This window comes from Fundulus heteroclitus, chromosome 16 (genome assembly GCF_011125445.2).
Source record: "Fundulus heteroclitus isolate FHET01 chromosome 16, MU-UCD_Fhet_4.1, whole genome shotgun sequence".
In the NCBI taxonomy this organism is placed as follows: domain Eukaryota; kingdom Metazoa; phylum Chordata; class Actinopteri; order Cyprinodontiformes; family Fundulidae; genus Fundulus; species Fundulus heteroclitus.
In genome coordinates, this window is record NC_046376.1 from 11,162,119 (window position 1) to 11,184,535 (window position 22,417).

At 42.2% G+C, this 22,417-nt stretch overlaps 1 protein-coding gene across 10 annotated transcripts in view; it reads right to left on the reverse strand.

The window, feature by feature from the left end:
• arhgap23a (Rho GTPase activating protein 23a) overlaps positions 1-22,417 on the reverse strand; it is a 91,997-nt gene that overhangs the window by 15,095 nt on the left and 54,485 nt on the right. For 2 of the 10 annotated variants that reach the window (XM_021309744.2, XM_012851025.3), the window contains exons 3-16: positions 18,605-18,629; positions 17,564-17,656; positions 16,753-16,831; positions 15,778-15,832; positions 10,935-12,528; positions 5,766-5,921; positions 4,702-4,807; positions 4,562-4,610; positions 4,037-4,174; positions 3,652-3,960; positions 3,475-3,536; positions 3,162-3,280; positions 1,051-1,169; positions 797-949 (exon numbers count right to left, since the gene is read on the reverse strand). In XM_021309744.2, coding sequence (XP_021165419.2) covers positions 797-949; positions 1,051-1,169; positions 3,162-3,280; positions 3,475-3,536; positions 3,652-3,960; positions 4,037-4,174; positions 4,562-4,610; positions 4,702-4,807; positions 5,766-5,921; positions 10,935-12,528; positions 15,778-15,832; positions 16,753-16,831; positions 17,564-17,656; positions 18,605-18,629 — 3,057 coding nt within the window. Of the gene's footprint in view, positions 1-796; positions 950-1,050; positions 1,170-3,161; positions 3,281-3,474; positions 3,537-3,651; positions 3,961-4,036; positions 4,175-4,561; positions 4,611-4,701; positions 4,808-5,765; positions 5,922-10,934; positions 12,529-13,087; positions 13,706-15,777; positions 15,833-16,752; positions 16,832-17,563; positions 17,657-18,604; positions 18,630-22,417 lie in introns of those variants that run through there. The other 8 variants (XM_036147781.1, XM_036147780.1, XM_036147779.1 and 5 more) reach the window with 8 other exon arrangements.

Here is a 22,417-nt window from a genome sequence, read left to right on the forward strand (position 1 = left end):
CACAGGAATGACACAAGAAAGGAGGAGAAGGGGAGGAAAGAAGGAAGGATGAAAGATGGGAAGGTAAAGGAAGGTCCCAGGGGAGGAAGGAAGGAAAGGAAGGAGAAGGAACAATGAAGAAAAGAAAGCAGGAAAAAAAGAAAGAACAAAACGAAAGATTTTATGAGCAAAAGAAGACACAATGATGAAAGGAGGTATGACACAAGGAGGTAAAGAGAGGAAAGGACAAGGAACAACGAAGGCAAAGCTAGAAAGAAGAGAGATGGGGTCTAAGGATAGATGGACAGAAGGAAGCAAAGACACAAGGAGGAGGGAGGGAGAGACACAGCCTTTACACAATAGGATATGTAACATGTCATATTTTTCATGCTCTTATTTTCTTTATTACTTATCCAGACCTGGAACATATTATAGCCAAATTCCAGGCTTCTCCACACTACAAAAACTGAACTAAAAATAAGTAAATCTTTCTTTAAATGAGTGTATTTATACTTTATTTGAGCAGGTAAATAAAATAATCTGCCAATGGAATATGATTTTTGCACTTAAAATAGGAAGAACTCATCTCCATCACCTTATTTCAAGTGCATTATATCTAATTATCTTATTTTAGGGGTCAAAATACTAATTCCATTGGCAGATAATCTTATTTACCTGCTCAAATCAAGGACAAATGCACTAATTTCGAGAAAATATTGCTTATTTTTAGTTCTGTTTTTGCAGTGCATAGGTTTCTGGACGGTGTAGCTGCCTTGCCTTTACCGGGTTTAAGCCTGTGCTGCTTGTATTTTCTCACCTCCTCTGCAGGGTTGATGTCCATGCCCTTGTTCAGCTGTTCCTGAAGCAGCGACACTACGGCGTTATTCCCGGGAACCCGGTAGATTCCGATGTACTCCAGGCCCATCTCCTCCACCAAGCCGCAGCAGAACTCAACGATCAAGGGGATGAACTGGGAAGGGAAGGTGCAAAGCAAACCAGAATGTAATCTAAGACGTCAAAAAAGGAAAGTAAACTCCATCCAGAGCACAGTCGGAGTCGATGGAGGCTCACCTTGTTGTTGGAACCAGGCTGACATTCCTCCAGCCTCACACCAAAAGCTTTGGGCCCAGCCTTCTTTGGCTTCTTCATGATGCTAATTCCCCACGGAGACTTCGGAGGGCTGCTCTCCTCTGGACACATCATTTTTAGAGCAACCGGTTAGAAGCTAATTTTACTGAGTATATAAAGTGACATGCAAAAGTGTTAAAACAAGCTAATTTTCTTAATATGTTTCTCACTAGGAGCTTGTGATCTTTAAAAGAGGTCTTGATCAATAGTTTTTTTTTAAGCTTTTCACTGAGTTGACTTCAAACCCAATAAACTTCTGAAAACCTACCTGACCGTTTTCAAAACATATTTTTTTTTAGCTCTGACCTATTGATTGTTCAGGTATGAAACCTTTCCTGAACTCAGCGGATTGTCTCTGCAGTACACAAATCGTCAAAGACCCAATTTCAAATAAAATGTTTTCATGCTTTTAAGGATATACCTTGATTTTGTGATTGGTGCTTCTCTGAACACTCAACAATTTGAAAGATGTTGTGACAGATCCTTCCTCTCAGCAGCTGTTAGACTTTGTAAACATCACTGCTCCCAATGAACTCAGTAAGCTGTTTACATCCATGCTGTTTATGCAGTTTTTCCATCCTTGCAAATAGCCTGTTGGTGTGTTCTATAAATAAATGTAGATGTATTTTTTTTTTCATTTTATTCTATTAATATGAGTAGTAAATACTGTGCAGTATTTTGTCTTGTACTGTAAATTTGCCCTTACTGTACAGTTTATTATATATATATATATATATATATATATATATACATACATATATATATATATACATATACATATATCTATATATATCTATATCTATATATATATATATATATATATACACATACATATATATATATACATATACATATATACATACATATACATACACATTTCAATTTACTTCTGGGGCACCCGAATCTCACCAATGTGGGACAATAAGGGTATTTCTATTCTACTTTATTACCACTTTGGGATACCGACTGGCCAGAGAGACTGGATGGTCTCCTAGAGTCCATTCCAGGAGAAAAGGTAATCCAGTAGAACCCGATGAAGATAATAACAAACTGGTGTGCACAATTGATTCATGCATTGGCTGCATTTGGACAACGTGCATGAGGCCGCACAGATATCAGCCAGATTAGCGATGCAATCTTTTCCCTTGGTGGTACAAGAACCAAATTTGGTACACATTTGCTCTTGGACCTCTTCTTTCAGAAACGTACGTTATCTACGTTGAACAACAAAATGGCTGCAATTTTTCAAGATGGCCGCCATCTGAAGAGGAATTTGGTTTTGCAATCGCAGCTGCTTTCTCAGAAAGACCACGTCGCTTTGTAATGATGTCAGATTGCTTTGTGTGACATAAATGACAAAAAAGATCCAAAGCAGTGTTCATGGTTTGTGGAAATTTTTAAGGAACTATGAATTAAATGTGCCTAACAACACAATTCCTCTGATTTCTTTAGACAAATCTGAGATAAATGGGAATTGATTCTTAAAGAGCAGAAAACCTGGCTTACTGTGGTTTATTTGAAGGATCTCCGATGGTATTGTGTCAGAGATTATTTTAACTTCTTTATGTTTCTTAGATATGACTTCCAAATACACTTCATCTGGTCTACAGATGTTTTATTGGTCTGTAAACTCTGGTTTTAAACGCACAGTCCACAATAGGTTGTAAAGATCAGATTCAAGGAAATCCTCTAATAAAATGTCTAAATAAGCCCTCAAAATCCTTTGAAAAGCTTAGAAGGTTTGAAAAGTTTAAAAGGGTTCGAATATCTGTCCAGTTCCTCTCAACAATATACGGTTAAATTTTCCAGGGCATTTCTTTTATGGTTTACAAAGTAAGCATATTTCCCATCAACGATTTACCTCAGATCTATGCCAGTCTTAATTTATATCTATGTTTAACCTAATCAACAGAAGGGCAAATTGAGGCAGCCTGTATGAACATAATGAGAAAGTCAGGGCTGAGGAAAATTTACCACTTTAGGGTAAAACCGAGTCAAATTTCTCGTTTGTTGTATGGAGATGGATGGCTACTTCCTGTTTCCGCCACACTGACCTTTGCCATCCGATTTTGGGGAGCGCGGCGCTCCAGCTACGTTTTCCGCCTTGTTAAGCAGGAACGGAGGCATCATGCGGTGCATCCGGGGAGACGAGTCTGGCTTAGTTGAAGTGGGACTGCAGTGGGACACAGAGACACAATGGCACTAAGTGAAAGCTTACATATGCATCTTGAACACATAGGTATACTATAGAACTCTGTTTACTGTCACTGGCTAATTACAATAGTGCTTCTAAAAATAAATAAATGTGACAAAAAAAAATAAAAACAACTTTGACTCCGGAGCAGGAACTGTTCTCAGACGATTCACCTTTGCTTTCTGTAGTCATTGAGCTTCTTACTGATGAGAGCCTGTCTGGAGAATCCAAGCTCCTGCAGAAAACAAATAAAACTGCTTCATGAACGTGGGACATTTTCGCCCGGAGTTCAAATCAAAACGAACAGACACAGAACGGGCGGAAATCTGACAAGTGATGTGTCCTCAGACCTCATTGTCCGTCTTGTTGCTCTCTCTGATGACCTCTATCCATTCCAGCATGTCCTCCCTGTCCTCCGCCTGCAGCAGGTACTCGCAGAAGTCCTGGGTGGTCAGCCGCAGGGCGTGCTTGCGCTTGGTCTCGCTGTACGCGATGTCCACCAGGCAGCCGCGGATGTTGATCGGCTGCTCGTCCTCGGCCGAGCATCCGATCGAGGCGCCGCGGAGCACCGCCTCCCTCTTGTCTTTGTAGAGGAACAACGAATGGGAGCGGAGAATGGAGAAGACCCTCTTCCACGGCCGTATCCCGCTCCCGACTTTCTGTAATTCAGAGAGGATACGGCGTGAGTGACTCCTTTCGAAGACTCTCAGAAAACAGCCCAACTAATGCGCCCACCTTTCCCTTCTCTGTGAGGATTTGCTTGAACTGCAGCCATCCTTCCCGCCGTATGTCGCTGTAAGTGAAGTTTCCCAGCTCGGAGGTGGAGTGGCGTTTGGAGCGAACCTCGTCAGCTGTCCCGATGGCATCCAGGGACTGAAACGCAGACAGGAAGATTAGGATTGTTTTTGTTGCTAAAAGCCAACAACTGAATTCATAAACTAAAAAAGAAATAAAATAATACGAAAAATGTTGATTTCAGATCTAAAAAGATTGTCATTAGCACTTTGTAACTTTCGCTTTAATATTTCTGAATACAACCTTTGAAGACTAATAAAAAAAATCCACCAGTGCAAACTTTAACACACTTTGAATTTCCTGCAGCGGCATTAGTTTGATTGATGGAAGCATCTGGTTCTGTGTGTCCAGTTAAAAGAAAGAATCATTTTAAGGTGAAAGGAAAGCTGAGAAAGGACATGTTCTCATTAAAACAGCAGGTAGTAATCACACAGTAAATAATACATTTAACTGTGCAGAACTCACCCTGTCTCCGAAGAAACTCTTAACTCTTTTCGGTAGCCCTCTGTAAAGCCAACAAAAGCAACAAACAGAAAATGTAAAACAAACAAAACAAAAAAAAACCTGCATTTGTGCTGCTACTCTTCCCACCTCCCTGTACTTACGAGGCCCGCTCCTCCCTGAACGTGTTGAGTCCTTCATCGCATGACTTGGAGCGCTCCGAGGTGATGGCTAAAACATAGGAGGAACGGCGACTGGATTTAATACTGCCTGCTCGGCGCAAAGGGTGAATCAGTGGAAATATGGAGATGAGGAAAGGAGAAATAAAAAGACAGAGAGAAAGAGAGACAGAATGTTGATGCAATGCCAATCACCCGAAAAAAAAAAAAAAAGATGGCGCTTGATTAGGGAATGTGGACAGTGAGGGAGGAGGTTGCGGGTTTAATCTGGGAGTGACGTGGAGGAGACGGTGGGGACGTGAACCAGGGAACAGTGGGTTAGATTTATGCTTCCCTGGACTTCCTCGGCACCACTGGCATGCATGTGCATCCTCTGTCAACACGCACTGGCATGCATTCGTGAAACTGAGCTTACTAGCATCATGCAACCGCTGGGTTGGTCTAGACCGAACACGTGACTTTATCTCGCAGCATGCAGAGCTGAAACATTAGCATCAAAACACAAGTTTGACATGCAAATGGTTTCTAGCACTGCTAAAAGAATTCATCTTGCCAAGGTCTGAACATGAGATTCTGAAGGATTTCTCATAATACATTAATTTGTTTGAGCAATTAATACTGTGAATTTAACTCAATTAATAATTTATCAACAGGTAATTAAATATCAAATAACTGATGATCAACAGTTGGTTAAGCAATAATAAACAGTTAAATTTACTGCTAAAAATTGTTAATTAAAGCTAAATAACTAATAATAAGGATACCTATCTGCCAAGGAATCTCACTTGTTCTTAAAGTAATAAAGCACATATTACACAACATGCTTGAAAAGAGAAATTGAAGCAGTGAAGAAAGCTACGAGAGACTACAAAAAAAAAAAAAAAACGACTTTTGAACGGATGATTTGAAAATCTCATGCACGCTTTGAAAGTCCATCGCTGACATCAAAAGCCACAACTACAAATGCTAAGTTTGTGCTGCATGCTTTGGGGCGAAGACTGGAGCGACAACGGGGGACGAGGAGGAGGAGGGGGGGGGGGGGCACTCACTGCAGTCGTGTGAGAAGAGCCTAGTGAGGGGGAAGGTGAAGGTGGGGGAGGCGGGGCTGGTGCCCACGGGGGGCGCTGAACCCATGCCGCTGGACACAACGGAGGAGGCCGGCACGTGGCGGGCACGCAAATCAGCGCCGGGGCTGGTTGGCTCGTCTGTGGGAGGGAGGGGGGAGGGAGAGGGGGGTAAAGATGGAGGTTTGAAAGAGAGGTCAGAGAAGGATAAAGGGCCACAATTAGGTGTTAGAGAAATGCGAAAGAGAGGAAGAGGGAGGGGGGGAAATGCAGGGGTTAAATTGGGAAAGGTAAGGATAGGAAATGTTGTAAGAGGACCACGAGAAGTAGTAGTAGTCAGACACTGAACAAGAAAAATCATCTCACAGTTTCAATTTCAAATTCAACAACAGCGATTATCTGCGAAAGCAAAACCGCTTTGGATCCCCGTACGTCCCACACGGCCATGGAAACGGTCACTGAAGCCGTCTGTGAACCCCCTAGACGGAGCTTTACAAATTAAAACCTGCCTCGCTCTCTCCAGAGGGTTAAAACAACACCTTTAACATGAACAAAGGGAGAAAAAGCCGCCACGCGGACGTAGTGAGATATGTAAATGTCTAAGAGATAAAACGGTACCTGTGTCGTCTGTTGCCATAGGAAGAGCTACTCAGAAGCTAACAAAGGCAGGTTAGTGACAGGGACCAAATGGCAGCAGGTTTCAGTTCTTTATAAACCTCTAAAGCATTGTGGGATACTACACCATACAGGCTGACAAGGTTAAAAGTCAAGAAGGAAATGCAGTTCTTGGAGGTAAATGAATATCAATATTTACTCTTTTCCATCTTATATAGAGGAAGATTCCTTGCTTGGCAAAACAAATGTATAAATCGTGTCAAATGTTTCAGAGTCTCAACTCAGAGGGATATGAAACCTTAACACACACGCATACGAACGCACACCCTTACACTTCCTGACAGATAGGAAGGATAGGATCCTGATCTGATATTTGCATAAAGCCAGCAGAGGCTGATTTAAAGCAAAACAGCAGAGGGCAGCAACACAACAGAGAGAGAGAGAGAGAGAGAGTTCCCACCGACCAGCACGCTATACACTGCAAAAACATACCTAAAAATAAGTTAAAAGTTTCTTGAAACGAATGTATTTGTACTTTATTTGAGCAGGTAAATAAGATAATCTGCCAATGGAATAAGATTTTTGCACTTAAAATAGGAAGAAATCATCTCCATCAACTTATTTTAAGTGCAGTATATCTAATTATCTTATTTTAAGGGTAAAATTACTCTTTCCATTGGCAGATAATCTCATTTACCTGCTCAAATCATGGACAAATACGCCCATTTCAAGTGAATTGTACTTATTTCTAGTTCTGTTTTTGCAGTGTACAAACTTCTCACTTGGATTCCTTTAGTGCAATTTTATGACTTTCCAACTATTTCATTTCACAACTTGAGAAAACCTACAGTAACTATAATCACTTCCTTTTGTCTGTAATGTATTCCTTACAGTAAGAGTGCCGCACGAGACGGAAAACATTCCCGGTCTGGGGAGAGGAATCCGCCTGGTTTATGGCTCGATCCAGAAATAGTCAGTCTGTGGGTTTAACAAAGCCGGTCATTAAACGGCCGACCACAGAAAGACAGCGACGGCCCAGCAGAGGGAAGCAAAATGCTGTCGCGCAATGTTTCACCTCCACAGCGCATCCCGCAACATGTGTGGGGAGGACCGACAAGAGATCAGGGGCGAAAGGAAAACAGGGAAGAGAATACATGCAGAATTCATAAAGAGTTTAAAAAAAATGGGACAAAAAAAAAAAAACATAATAAAAGTCTAGGCTTACTAACCTAAATACGATTTTATTTAGAAAAAGCAGAAAAATGAAACTGCACAAATATTTTATGTATTTTGATATGTTTTAGCTTTTAACTTGTTATTGTGCACTTTTATAGCCAATTTTCCCTTCATGAGTATATATATATTTTTATTAAGACGCTAGTCTGAAACTGTCAAATATATAATTTCCTAAATCTGTAAGACCAGTCTTCTAATCCGATTTCAGGTTACTTTATAACCCAATAGGTTAAAACTGCACAACCAAACTACTTTGAAAGGTCACTTTATGCTGATTGTTTTCTTTGTTTTCCTTTTTTATAAATATATTTTTATAGAAAGCTGAAACTTGCTTAAATGTAACTTCATTGTTGCTTAACAGAACAAGAGTTGAATGATTTGGATAGGTCTTAAACTCATTATAAAAAGGTCTATTTAACCCTCAAACCTTCGTGACTCGATGAGATTTTCCTGTCATCCGCAGATGGACATTTCTGATCATAAGTCATCCACAGAAAGGCCTAGAAAGCTAAAACTTATTTATGTTAAGATCTCCTGCTTAACTAAACAGTGACAATGTTGGTTCTCGTCCCTGACATCCAAATTCAATTAAACTATACTAATTAGTCTATTTTCTTTACATGACGGCCATCAGCTTCAGAGAGAACACAAAACCATGATGTAGGATCACAGCTTTTAGCATCGGACACGTGTTTCATTTGAGAAAAAGAACTTCTATAGATCACTGAGATCTTTCTGACTAAATGAGCTTCTATTCCTCATACTTTTAAAATATGACAAAAAACATGAATGAAAAATGTTGCTATATAAAGAAAAAAAAGCTGGATTAGTTTGTTTGAAATCCCCAGATAGGAACAATAGTGGGATAAAAGAAAGTCTACGCAACAGTGTAAAGATGTGCGAAAAAAAGGCCTTAAAATAAAACTTTCTTGCAGTGGCGTGATTGTGTAATAAACATTTTGAGGGAAAAAATACCCTTTAATCTGAGTACATTAATCAAGTGAAGAAAGATATTTCATCACTAAAGCGACAATCATTTTTACAAAATCCATGATGGCAAAATTACTGGCACCCACGCCAGATCGTCTGAATTTTCTCGTCCGCCATGAAGCACGAAACGTTTCCACCTCTGCGTTGGGCCACGGGATTGATTTGAGGGCTTCCGCCAATGTTCATTATCTATGAATATACTCAGCATCTACTCTGCGGCAGTGTTTTTTAAATATAGCGGGTCAGATTCTAGTTCTGCTACACAAACGGTGACTCCACCCTGTAGCCAATCAGGGACAGACGGCCTTCTGTGGACACGTCTCCAAGTCGACTCGCTGCGATTGAAACCCCAGCGGAGCAGGCGCTAGAAACGTGATGGTTCCACGTAACCGTCACTAGTGGGAAGGCCTACAAAGCGACACGTACCGAAGCAAACCGTCCTAAGTTGGTACTCCTGGAAAAGGGGCACCAGAGTCCCAAGTTCTATCGTAGAAACGCTTCTCTTCAGCTCACCCACAGGTTTTCTCCAGGATGGAGGTCTAGAGATTAAGACGACGGGAAAAGGTTGATTTATTGTCCGGTGAAGAATCTTTGCGTTGCTTTGGCTGTATATTTTGTATACTCTGGATCACCACGCTACATTAGCTTGTTTTCCTACCCCTGGTCTCCTGTCTGATGCACTCTACCAAGCTTCCCAGGACCCCTGGAAGAAAAACAGGCACACAGCCTTTCAGATCCGCCGCCATACTTAGCGGTGGCCACGTGTAGCTTTCCCGCAAATTCACTAAAGCAAGTGTTTGTTGCTGTAATCCTAATTCAGATGAACAAACTGCGTACAGTTTGTGATTTTAGGACAGAAAAGCCGTTTTTTTCCATCCCTGTCAAACGTAGCGAGCACGTGGAAAGCGTCTACCGGTTGCGGTGGAAACGTGTTAGCTCAGGATGCTCCTTTTTACTGCGGCCTCTAACGGTGAGCCTTTAAGATTTTGTCCTCTTAAAATCTTCCTGACTGTGCATGAAGGGAAACAACTGCTGCCCTTTTCCAGCTGAGAACTAGGCCTCTGTGTCACCCCGTGTTTAAACCCCCAGGGAAACAGGAATTGATTATATTATATAACAGATAAAAGTATAAATTTAGAAAACGCTTTATTATTTTAGTGTTTAGAAAGGGTGCTGGTAGTTGCACAACACATTTTCCCTCTACTTATTTAAGAAATACTACAAATATCTTTGTGTAAAACGTTTTTCTGGGTGAGCTTACGTTACCGGAAGACAAGATGCAAGATCCTTTTAACGATTTTTACACATAATGGCAATAAATATGGAGGCAGCTGTAACTTAAATGGTTCGGTGACAGCAGTGGTCATTTTGAAGCGCCTCATACAGCCGGCCTTCATATACCAGAGCAGCACAATGGCAGCATTGAAGGCAGGATATAAGTGGAAAGGCCTCTGTACTGTTCCCCGACATGAAGTGTGACAAAAAGCACACGGCGGAGATTCCGGATAAAATACTTTATACAACATTTTTATCAAAGTCCGAGCATCTCCATACAAAGCACAGTCTGCCTTTGTGCTCGCTATCTTTCAGGCCAACAAGAAAACTAGCAGCATATGAAGAAAAGAAAAAAAGCAAGATCCCAAACAGGCGCAGATCGTATCTGCGTCCATGACAGCGAGATCGAGAGATGGAGACAGAAAGAACGAAGAGAAAATGTCTCGTCTTTGGGGAGAAACTAGCCTAGTTTCAGTTCGTGGCCGTTAAACAAGACGCGGCTTGCTGCTCTTGCTGCTTGGTTTCATTTAAATCAAGGCAAGAATGCGGTCACATGCTCAATGGATTCCCTTAAGATACTGACTCTCTGAGGGAAAGCGCAGCGGGGGCAAAAAAAAAACGTCAACGATCCCCCGCCGCGTGTCGTCAGCGGGTTCGACTCTGTCCGGGCCCAGCGGCACCCGTTTAACCCGGATCGGAAGGCAAGGCTCGCCTCAGCCGCCGCAAATTCATTTGCCTGCGCTTTGACTCAAATGGCTGCTGCTGTTTCGTGCCAAGCAGTGGAAACAAACTCGAAGCCTGCAGGGCGGATTCACTCTCAGCCTCTACGCAGGAAAACGCAGGCTTGGGCATGACAGCAACATATGTAAGGCACACATCCGGCTGATGGAGTTTGAAAAGCAGCGGGAACCTGAATGGATACCCCCCCACACATACACACACATGCGGAACGGCAGCTTCTCAGTGCGAGAGTGGAAACAAAGCTGATAAACACTGACTTACGGTTCGACAAAGAGGAGCGGGCAGGTCTGAGCTTACCTATGAATGGGATAGAGGCCAGAGAGTCATCTTCCAAAGAGAGGGGGGCAAGGTTGCCGTTTGCTCTGCGAGGGGCCAACTCCTCAGCAGAACCCGGGTGCATGTTTTTGTCTTTGGGGTCAGGAGAAAACAAAGAGGGTTCTAGGTCGTCCATAGTCATGCCGTAGTGGGGGTTTCTGTTGGCGTTCCTACGCCCGGTGGGGGGCTTCTGCCTCAGCACCACTTCCTGTGTCTGCGCCTCCGCCTGTCCCTCCACCGGCCCTCGTTCCCTCTCGTGGTTCGTCGGCCTGTACGCCCTGTCCTGGGACTCTGGGGCGCCGGAGGTGACGGGAACAGAGGCAGAGGCGATGAGAGGCGCTGACGGTCCCTCCGGGGGACCACCTTTAGGGGCTGGGTTCCAGTTCATGTGGGGGCCGGAGTAAGACGGGTCCCTGAAAGAGTGAGCCTGCTGCAGGATGCGGCCCGTCTTGCGGTAAAAAGACGGGCTGTAGCTGCGGTAGCCCACCTGCTGCTCGTCCATGGTCTGCCCCGCGGGAAGCCGCCTGCTCTGGAGGGCGGGCTGCTGAGGCTGACAGTGGGTCTGGTTATGGACCTGCGGGTGGTGTTTGGACTGCAGCGGCCGAGGCACTGAAGGGGTCTGCGCTACAACGGTGTGGCACCTCGGTCTCGGGTAGGCGTCAGTCCTGTGGGGCGGCTGGGAAGCCTGCTGGGGCCACGGCCGCCTCTCGGGCTGAGGCGAGACCAGTCCTGCTGATGCTCGGTCCAGCATCTCCAGCGAGCGGCCGTGGCGGTCGTACTGGGCCAGTAGATTTTCGGAGCGCGTCCGGGTGTAGTCGGAGCGGCCCCTGTCGGGCCCCACCTCCCAGTCTCCAGCGGACCAGTGGGGCTCGCCCTGAGGTCCCTGACCCGACTGCTGCAGCAAGAACAGGGTGTCCTGCGAGGCGCTGTGTGGCCAGCCGCCTGTCCTCTGCCGCTGCCTGCGGTACTCGCCCAGTCGGTCCTGAGAGTAGCTGCGGTGGCGGCTTTGCATGCTGCGTTCCGGGCGCTCGGGCAGCTGGCTGTAGTACCAGTCGGAGAGGGCCTGCTGGCAGCGTTCATTGCGGCTGTGGCGGACAGCGGGCATAGGGGGACTGGTCTTGCGTGGCTGTGCGTGGGAGGACCCGGCACTCTGGTGGTTGGGGTGGTGGACTTGCAGGGGGCTGAACATAAGCCCTCCAGATGAGGAAGATGAAGAGTAGGAGCGCCTCCTCGTCTGGCCCTGAGGCTGCTGGCTGGTCATACCGTATTGTATCTCCTCTGTGCGGTGCGCTGGACTGCTGTGACCCACTCCACCCGGCTCGCCCGCCTGCCCCTCCTGCCAGCTGGCTGGGCTGGCCACACCGGATCTGTTATCTAAGGGCGACGAAGGGCTTGAAGACCCTGGCCAGCAACTCCAGTTATCCAGCTGGTTCTGGCCCATGGGGGAGCAAAGCGGCGCTCCAGGATGGGGGGCGGTCCTGGTGCGTGGGTAACAGAGGGGAGGCGGTGGCGGTAGGTTCTCAGCGCCCCCGGCGAAGGGCTCGTTCCCGGTCAAGTAAGCATCTTGGGAGTACGCCTGGAGGAGACAGGAGCAAAAGAAAGAAAGAAAATCAGCGTTGACGATTAGAACCTTTAAGCGCTGAATCGTCAAGCGGAAATAAAATGTGTTATTAAACGAAAAAATGCTCCTAATCTGAGATAATTTGACAACAGCTACAATTTGTGCTTCAAGAGAGCGGATGGCTTTAACGTCTTCGCCCGGGTTTCACCGGCTCACAACACAAGACACATGACCACCGAAGAAACGCATCCAAAACCCCGGAGGAAAAGCAAGAAAACACATCTCACAGCGGCTTGCCACACTGACGTGCACATGGAGTAACTTCTTCATGCTTTAGCAGGGAGAAAATAAGCCTATGCTCAAAAAGTGACTCCTTCGTGGTTCAAGCAGCAAAAAAAACATGTTTTTTCTACTTTCTGGACTCTGAATCACACAATAACTTTCCCAGACATTAACTTTGAAATGATCAGACAGTTCAACAGAAAGTCAAAGCCTCCCCACATCACACAGATTCAAATAAAAATAATAAAAAAAAAAACAGCAGAGGGTGAAAACGCAAACTGACACTCCTTACAAGTCACTCCAGGTGATAAAAAAAGGCCTCTGTCATATTCCAAGTCCTTGTTTGAAAAATCCTTTTGGCCTCCTTTCCTTTATGATTTCCTGTCTGATGATCGGCTTGTTTTCTCCTCTCAGAAATCCGTCCAAGCTCCCCCTCTCCACCCTCTTGTTCTCGTACTTACTCCACCCTGTGGGAGTGCGGAAGGAGGCGCAGCTCCAGTGATGTCATGAGAGGAATGCAAGGAGATACAGCAGCGAGGGGAGGAGTGTGAGGTCAGAGGACGGGGGGTTTATAATGCAGGCGACAGGCTGAATATGTGTATATGTTTTAAAAATAAAGATCACAGTGCTGATCTCTGTGGGGAGGCATAAGAAAGGGTCCTGACAGGAATTGCTCAAATGCAGGTCGGCGTGTTGAAACCTTGCTCCGGGTCGGTGGGAGGGGCAACAGCCGATGCATGTCGGCTCACGCAAACCAGGACGGAGCAACCCGTGGAGCGACAAAAATGTGTTGCTGCACTTCATGGGCGTGTGTAAATGAGCGCCGGAGCTGTTTTGTACTGGAGCTCGACAGTTGAGATACGAGCAGGTTTTAGTGGACGGTGTAATAGAAAAAAAAAACACACACACACACACCAAAGCCCTGTGAGTCACTCGTCGCATTTTTCTGCAGTGATCCGATGGATCGACTTTGAAGATATGCACAACAGATCCGAAACTGTCTTACAATGACCTGAAACAAGCAGATTAAGCCACCTGCTGCTTTTGCGGTTATAAAAATGTTACGGCACCCTCCTCTGCTGTTCTGTGATAGATTCGCAAGAAGGAATCAAATGAATGAATCTTTTATTGCATCAGCTCACACTGAGCAGAAGAAACTCCAGCCTTTACTTGCAGTACATTCATTTAAAGGGTGTTCATACAAATGCTTTGATATATATATACATACATATATATACATACATACATATATACACATATATCTATATCTATATCTATATATATATATATATATATATATATATATATATATATATATATATATAGTCAGTACACATGTATGTATGTATGTACAAATGTAAACAATGTATATGCACATATATACGCGTAGGTACGTATGTATGTAGGTGCATAGATATATGTGTATATATATATATAAGTATATAAATATATGTTTATATATATATATAGACCACTATGAATGTAAATAAGACATCATATACCCATTCCTATTTCTTTTTTTGTATTTTTTGGTATTCTTTTTGATATATGTATATATATAAGTATATATATATATATATATATATATATATATATATATATATATATATATATATATATATGTTTATATATATATATATATATAGACCACTATGAATGTAAATAAGACATCATATACCCATTCCTATTTCTTTTTTTGTATTTTTTGGTATTCTTTTTGATATATGTATATATATAAGTATATATATATATATATATATATATGTTTATATATATATATAGACCACTATGAATGTAAATAAGACATCATATACTCATTCCTATTTCCTTTTTTGTATTTTTTGGTATTCTTTTTGATCCATTGTATATATGAAGATTCACTGTATATAACTGAATGCACCTTCCCTACTCTGCACCTTCTTGTATGAGCCGATGTGACGAGTGAATTTCTCCATTATGAGATCAATAAAGACTATCTTATCTTATATATATTATTATATCTTATCTTATATATATATATATATATATATATATATATATGGGGGCCGATTTGAGTGTTTCTTGGCCATTTGTTTAGGATCATTTATCCAGAACATTCCGTTTTTACAGTTTTCTGGCAGATGGCATCAGATTTTATTTTAAAAAGTCCTGGCATCACTACGAGTCCATTACACCATGCACTCTAACGAGGTTTCTGAGCTTTTCGTAGAGCGTCACAGATTCTCCACCGCACGGTAAACACGAGATGCCTTTCCCACAAAGTGATTCTTCGCTTCACTTCAGAGCCACCTGGAGTCTTAGTCTCATCTGACCCGAGCAGAAAGTTCAAGTTAAAAGCCCAGCAGTGTTTAACAAACTCCACATGCTACATTTGTGATGGTAGGACAGAGAAGCCTTTATTCTGGCATGCCATCCGGACCATTTCCCATATAGATGGCATCTAATCATTGTAATTCAGCCTTGGTGACCACACGACTACTTTTTGCAGCAGTTCTCTAGCAGACAGCGGAGAAAAGAGTTTTTCTTTTAACTCATCTACCATCCTCTTCACTCTGGGTCCTTGTCCAGCTTTCTGTGTCACAGTCCAAGTCGTTTTAAACTTCCTAACTGTTACTCTGACTACGAAAATGGACAAGCGTAGGTGAGTAGCTTTGTTTATTTAACCATTTCTTGACTTGAGTGGAAGATAAACACACATCTGCCTCACTAAACACCCATTTTGCACAGTGGCTACGACAAACAAGCCTCTTCGTCAAATCATATTTATACTTCAGGGAAACAAGAAATTATGAAATACTAGTTAGAACATATCTCTGATCGGTTGGATTTATTATGTAGGAATAGTTTAGGTAACGGTGATGGTTAAAAACAATGTTTCTTAACACTGGATACCTTCCGAACAAAAAAATGCACTTAAAAGGTAACTTAGGTTTTGTACTGCAAGTCTTAACCGGGGACGGATGCTGTAAAATTCATACTTACCAGCTGAAGCACATCTTCATCTTTCGGCATAATGGAGAGCTCCAACACACTCTCGCTGTGAAACACACAAAGACACAAGAGAAAAAGTTTAAGAAAAGAAAAAGCATAATATGGAAAGGGGAAGTATACTCCATTTAACCAAAACACGAGGAATTCACGGCCAAAATCAGCCCGTGTTTGCTTTATTCTATATTAAAGTGGCACCTTGTAACTTTTAGCCACCAGGGGGCACTAGACCTGTAGCATTCAGGTTCAGCGCCACTGAAGGCCACTGGCAACACTGCACTGTGCTAAAATTAAACCGTCTCCCCCTGTGTTTAGGAAGGAACAGAGGTTTGTGAACTATATATACTGTAATTTCTAAAAAGAAAAAAAAAAACCTTGGCCATGACAAACTTGAGAAAATAGAAACATGTAAGGTTAGCTATCGTGTTTAAAGGGAGCACAGGCTCCTGTGAAGCAGCGCTCTAGGTCACATGACCCATTCAGAGACGGATCCGCACCTCTCAAGTTACATAGGCGGGTTTTTGAGAAGCTTTAAATAAAGACACTTTGTTTAAGTAAACTATAGTTACAACATATGGATACATTCTGAATTTGTCCTAATGCTTTAGGCCATGTGGTAAAACGTGGAAAAATCTGCTTTTTAAAATTTAATTTCTTCTCTGCTCCGGATCTCATAGCAGTCCCTGATCTCAGGTTTACTTCGTTTCACTCGGGTACACAAATTTAATATATGCAAATTTGGTGTCCAAGCTGCAGTTCCTATTTTGCTCCGAGTAAATGTTAGGGTCTAATGGACTGCTGAATGCAATGCCAAAATATACAAAACGTAGTCACTGCCCATACGTCCAACAATAATTACAACGATTATGCGTCATCTTGTTGCAGCATTGGAGCATCATGTGTATACCTGCATCCAAGAGGTATAAGTGACAATAAGTGAGTCAACTCTGTGGCCGCAGGAGATCTTACCTGTTCTGGATGAGGGCGATCACCTGCGAGTACGTCTTTCCAAGAACGCTCTCCCCGTTCACCTTCACCAACCGATCCCCTGCAGAAAAGAGAGACATGCCGTCGCATCATAACCAACAGGTTTGACACCGACGTCCTATGCTGGAATCTCTAAATCCTCCGAGCAGGTGGGAAAGACAGGAAAAACAGGCAACGCCGTGCAGGAACTAATTTCCCTGCGAGGCCGAAGCACAGATCAAAACAGGAAACGTGAAGGTGAAAACAGGTTGTATTTTCTGTGTTCAACTTCAACAAAAACCGACCAATGCAGGCAAAACATAAAGCTTACGATCTTTATTCAGCCTCAGAGGTGCAAACACACCGCTGACCTCAATATATTCCTTGCTCTCAAAGTCATTAAAACAAGAAAATCAATTAAGATAAATTCGTCTGCAGTCTCGTTAGCGGAACATTGAAATTAGGTCAGCCTGCAACAGCTTGTGAGTTTAAACAGTGGGAGCATTTTTGTGGAGTTTGTGCAAAATGAAATGCATACAGTGTTTTTATTGTGTGTGTTGTGTGTGTTTGCATAAGTTTGAGTAAGCAGGATCTGATGTGTTGGACGTGGCTGCTTTTGCTGGTGTTTTGTATGTTTTTTTTATCTCAAGTGCACAGATGGGACTCCAGATAAAATAAAGTAAAATAAAACTTGTTTTTTATCCTAAGCAGTGCATGCCCCTCTAACTTTTTGACATTGGTGATGCAACATCATATAAAACTATGCACATGCCAGAGTAAATCCGGATGCTTATTCCCTGTCAGATCCTTTTACCTGTGCACAAGCCTGCCTTGTGAGCCGGACCCTTTTCTCTCACGTTCTTAACAAATATGGTGTCCATCGGCTCCAGTCGTTCTTTCTGATACCCTGCAGGCCAAAAGGAGATGAAAGATCAGGGACTGCACTTGTCAAACAACAAATACTGACTCTTCCTAGGGATTTCTCTGGCTTTAAAGAACGAAACCAGGAGCAGGACAGTCTACGAGAACAAGTGGGCAGTTCACAGTGGAAATAAAAGTCCCTCGTGAAAGTTTCCGCGTTCTCGTGCAGCATCTGCTCCCATCTATGCAAATATAACGCAGGTTAAATCCAGCTCAGGTCATCTGATCTTCTGCAGCGTAACATTATAGACAGAGCAGGTTTCTCTGCAGCAGGTGGAATTTGGCCCATATTCCTGTTTGTTTTGAAATAAGTCAATAAGGGCCGGGGTTTGATAAACGCATATAAATGATTATTTTGAAATCCTGAAGAACTGAGAGTTTATTTTGAACCCTGACATTAAGATAAAATTTGAGCTATGCCATGAAACGGCAAAGTTGATTTATTAGTAAATAAATATTTTCAATTGGTGTATTTATTGTCATAATATTAACTAAAATGAATAAAAGAATAGAAGCTAATAAATATAAGGAATCATAAAAATGATAATTGTTAGAATATAAAAATGAATTACTTTTAAATTGAAAATAACAATAACAGTAATAAATCTTTCATTATTTTTATTAAATCAGTTCAAAATTACACAGCTTTAAGCAAGGATTGAAGAGAAAATGGGCAAATACATGTAGTTCAAATGTTGTTGTTTTTTTCTTTGTAAGTTCAGAAATAGAAAACTAAATCTGAGAAAAACTTGCAGCTATTAATGTCTAATGTCACCAAGTGCAGATGCAGTGTAGCATATATTCCTGCAGGTGGCGCAGAGAAGCTGCAGACCAGAGGTCTGTAAGGAGAGTCCCTCATCATTGCATCATCTCTGTCTGATCGCATGGGGTCTGACGTCTGATTGACAGGCGGGGAAACAACGAAACAACTTACCCTTCCCGTTGCCGTTCTCCTCATCCTGTAGATGACAGAAAACAAATGTCAAGACGCAAAACGGGCAGCGCAACATGAGAAATGTCAGCAAGACCCCGTCTGATGCTGCTGCTGCTGCTGTCAGGAGCAGGAATTTTACCAAGAGCTGATTCAGGGTTTACATCGTGCAGGAAAAGTTCTCAACCCCTATGCAGTTGGAAACATTTCTCAACACATTATTTCACGTTTGTATTAATGACGTGACACCAAAATTGAGGAGAATGTCATGTCTGCATCATTGGCATTAATTAACACGCTAGTTTCCTGACAGATGAAACCAAACCTCCGGAGGAAAAAAAAAAAAAAAAAAACGTGTTTGTTTATATGAGCTGTAAAAATTCTGATCATTGCTCCGGCACAGGAACTGACTTTCAGGTTGAACGGTCCTGCAGGGGAAGCATGACATCATGCACTGCAGCAAACACACGTACAGGAGAGATCCGATCGTGGGCAGCTTGTCAGATCACCTACACGCAGACACACACACACGGACACGCAAACACAGAGCTTACTGAGCTGAGTGGGCAGTTTAGGGTTTGAGGCAGGGTGGGCTGACTGCTGCGTGGCTTTAGGTCTGCGCTGAGTGGGCTCATTCCAGGCCCGGGAGACAATGCACGGGGGTTTAGAGACAGAGAAAGGATAGCTGCCGAGCCAGGAATAGAACTTGGAGCCGGGGACATGCACTGATGGACCAGTCCCAATTTGACCTCATCCGAAACCAAAATGGAGACGGCGAGAGGTGGTTTGGAGTGCATACAGTACACTTAAAGAGCTGCAGACACCCAATACTAGTAATCCAGGGCTAAACATAAGGCAACTGTTCCTATTAAATAAGACTTGTATTGCAGGTTTTACACAAAGGCTCCTCGTTAAAAGACAAAGGGAAATCGGTTTCTGGAGTTTTTGCACATTTAATGTGTAAGTTCTTGAAAAGCAACTGTATGCTGATGAAGCACTATTGGAAAGGTACAATACATGTCCAATAACTCCATGAAAAGGAGTCGGTTAAGATGGATCAGGACTCGGATTTGAATTTAGAGGAGGAATTTAGACAGTGGCTTGGATGGGAGGTCTGGATTTTAGTCCTGGACCTGTTACAGTTACAAGCTATTCTTGGATAAGCAGAAGAGAATTGACGGATGGATGGGCAAATAGGGCTGAGCCATATGGACCAAAAATAATATCTCGATACTTTTAGGCCTAATGCCGATATAACATATTTTTTATTTATCTTGATATGTTTTTCTTTTACCAGCAACCCCCGCGACCCCATGAGGGATTAAGCGGTTTGGAAAATGGATGGATGGATGGATGGATGTTTTTCTTTTCAAAAAGTAATTATAAAAAGGCATCTCTGAATCAGAGTTTTATTTTAAATATCTCACAGGCATATTTTTTAACAAAGACCTGTAGATATGTACGTATGAGAAATTGCAGAAAAATAACCTACTGAAATACATAAAAGTATATTTCTAATGCAACACAGACCATCTAGATATAAACAGTATAGTCTCATTTTATGACTCTTTTCACAAAATCTTGACATTTTGTAAAACTCTTGCAGATGCATTTTGAACCAGCTTGAGTTATTTTCATAGACTGATAATGCAAAACTACTCCGGTTCAGCCTTGGCGTAATAAATCCTCAGACTAGTTAATATAAATCCTTCTGGAACAAGACTTTGGGCGTTTTAAAGGATATGTCAAGGTCCAGAAATAATTCAAACACTTTTTAATTAATACCCAATTAGATTAATAGGTTTGTTCCTGAGGTGCTCGAGCACAAAGACAAGATTCCAAGCTTTGTCAAACTTTGAAGTACAAACATTGTATATTTTTCTGTCTATTAGACATGCTGTTGATTTGACAGACCTGAAAGAAAATGGTATTTTATCTCATGTTGTTGCATGATTTCCACAAGCAAAAACAAACATAAAGAATAATGTGCCAAGCAATGAACCTTGTGGAACCCCATTACTAGTGTGTCAGGAAGATTCTTCATTTACAGGAACATAATTGTTTCTTTTGGTTAGACATCAGTAAAGGTACGGGCATAATCTTGTATTTGTTTACAAATTACATGAAAATGTGTATTTCTTTACAGTATTTCTGCTTTTTGTGTTGAAGAATCCGTTGTATTCACTTTTTTTCCAGGCACTTGAGAGCTTTCAGGATGAGTAATGATTAGTAATGAGGACATTAGAGCCAGACTGAGTGACACTTTTAAGCCTAATTGGACTTTATGTTGGTAATTTGGGAAACGGCCAAACAACCTCTCCAGATTGGAATAGGGGGTCTGATTGTCCAGAAACCCCATGTGACCTTTGTGTCCTCTGAGGCAGTGGACAGAAGGACAGGACCAAGGCCAAAGATCAGTAGTGGGCCCATTGTCTCCGGCCAACCTGGTACGGCCTGACAGGCAGCGAGTGGTACCAGGCTACAACAACAGAACTCATTCAGTCTGAGCTCCTGTTTACTGCAGCTGGTGGATGGTGGAAAAAATAACAGAAGTCTTGTTTCAGCTGGCTCACCCACCCCAACCCCACAGCCCTCAATTTCACATCTGGAGATGTTTGTGCCGGCACCTCAAAGAGTCAAATAACCACTCTGCTTGCACAAAGGCTCACCTCCCCCCCCCCCCCCCCCCTCTCTCTCCATCCAGAAAAAGAAACACCAGGATAAGCTTTGATTCACACAGAGCATAATAAAAAAATCAGAGAGACAAACAAAAAAACTATCTGGAGAGACATTTTATGTTGTATGAAGGTAAGAATCATCTTAAAAGCCTTTAGCAGCTTGAATTTGCTTAATGAGTTGTCTTCAATTGGCTGAGCTTGTTTTAATTTATTTTTGTCTCCATCTTCACTTTATCCAACCCAGCTGCAACGTTATTGGTTTCATCTCCAGACTCAAGCTGGAGGTGATCTGAATTTAGAAAGCTAAGGTCTTAGATCGGGGGTGGCCAAACTTTTCGGTACATGGGCCAAAATTGTCAAGTCAAAGGAACTCGAGGGCCAAAAAATAAGCTTTTTCTTTTTAAACCAAACAAATATGTTAATTTTTTTTATACCTGCTCTACAATATATGATAATTTTAAATACATTGGTCAGATTTCTTTGTAGGAAATACATTTTTAAATCATTGTAGATCCAAAATTTGAAAAAGGGTTTTGCTCATTTGTTGTATTAAAAGATGTTCATCCAGTTTGAAAATGATTTTGAATAATTTAATTGGACTCTTTAACAATAATAAACTTTACTCCTTTTGGTCTAGCAACATAAGAACCAATTGTTCTTTGAAAACACTTGCTGTAATTAGCCAAATTTAACAATTGAATTCAAAGCAGATTTTTTTGCACCAAAGTTTGCATTTGAGTAATTAAATGCCATTGGACAGATGTCACTATGAAATTAAAGAGAACGTCAAAAGTGTGTTTATTAAAAGATGAATACTTTGTGTTGTACTTAACATCTTCAAATGTAGGATTTAAACTTTTCTGTAATAATTTTGGCCTAAATAAAAACTAAAATCTTCCATCTGCATCAGCCACATGTGGTGGTAGACCAAATTTTCTTGAAATAGAGTTGGGGGTTGGGGTACAGGGGCCACAAATGGGGCACTTTGGACATGCCTTTCTTAGATAATGACACCATATTTAATTTCAATTGTTTACATAAATCCCCGCTGCAACTTATCCTGTAATTTACTGCAACTCACTGTGATTTTTCAAGCTGTATGCAAACGAAATTTCGTTCTGTACGCACTCTGTGCATA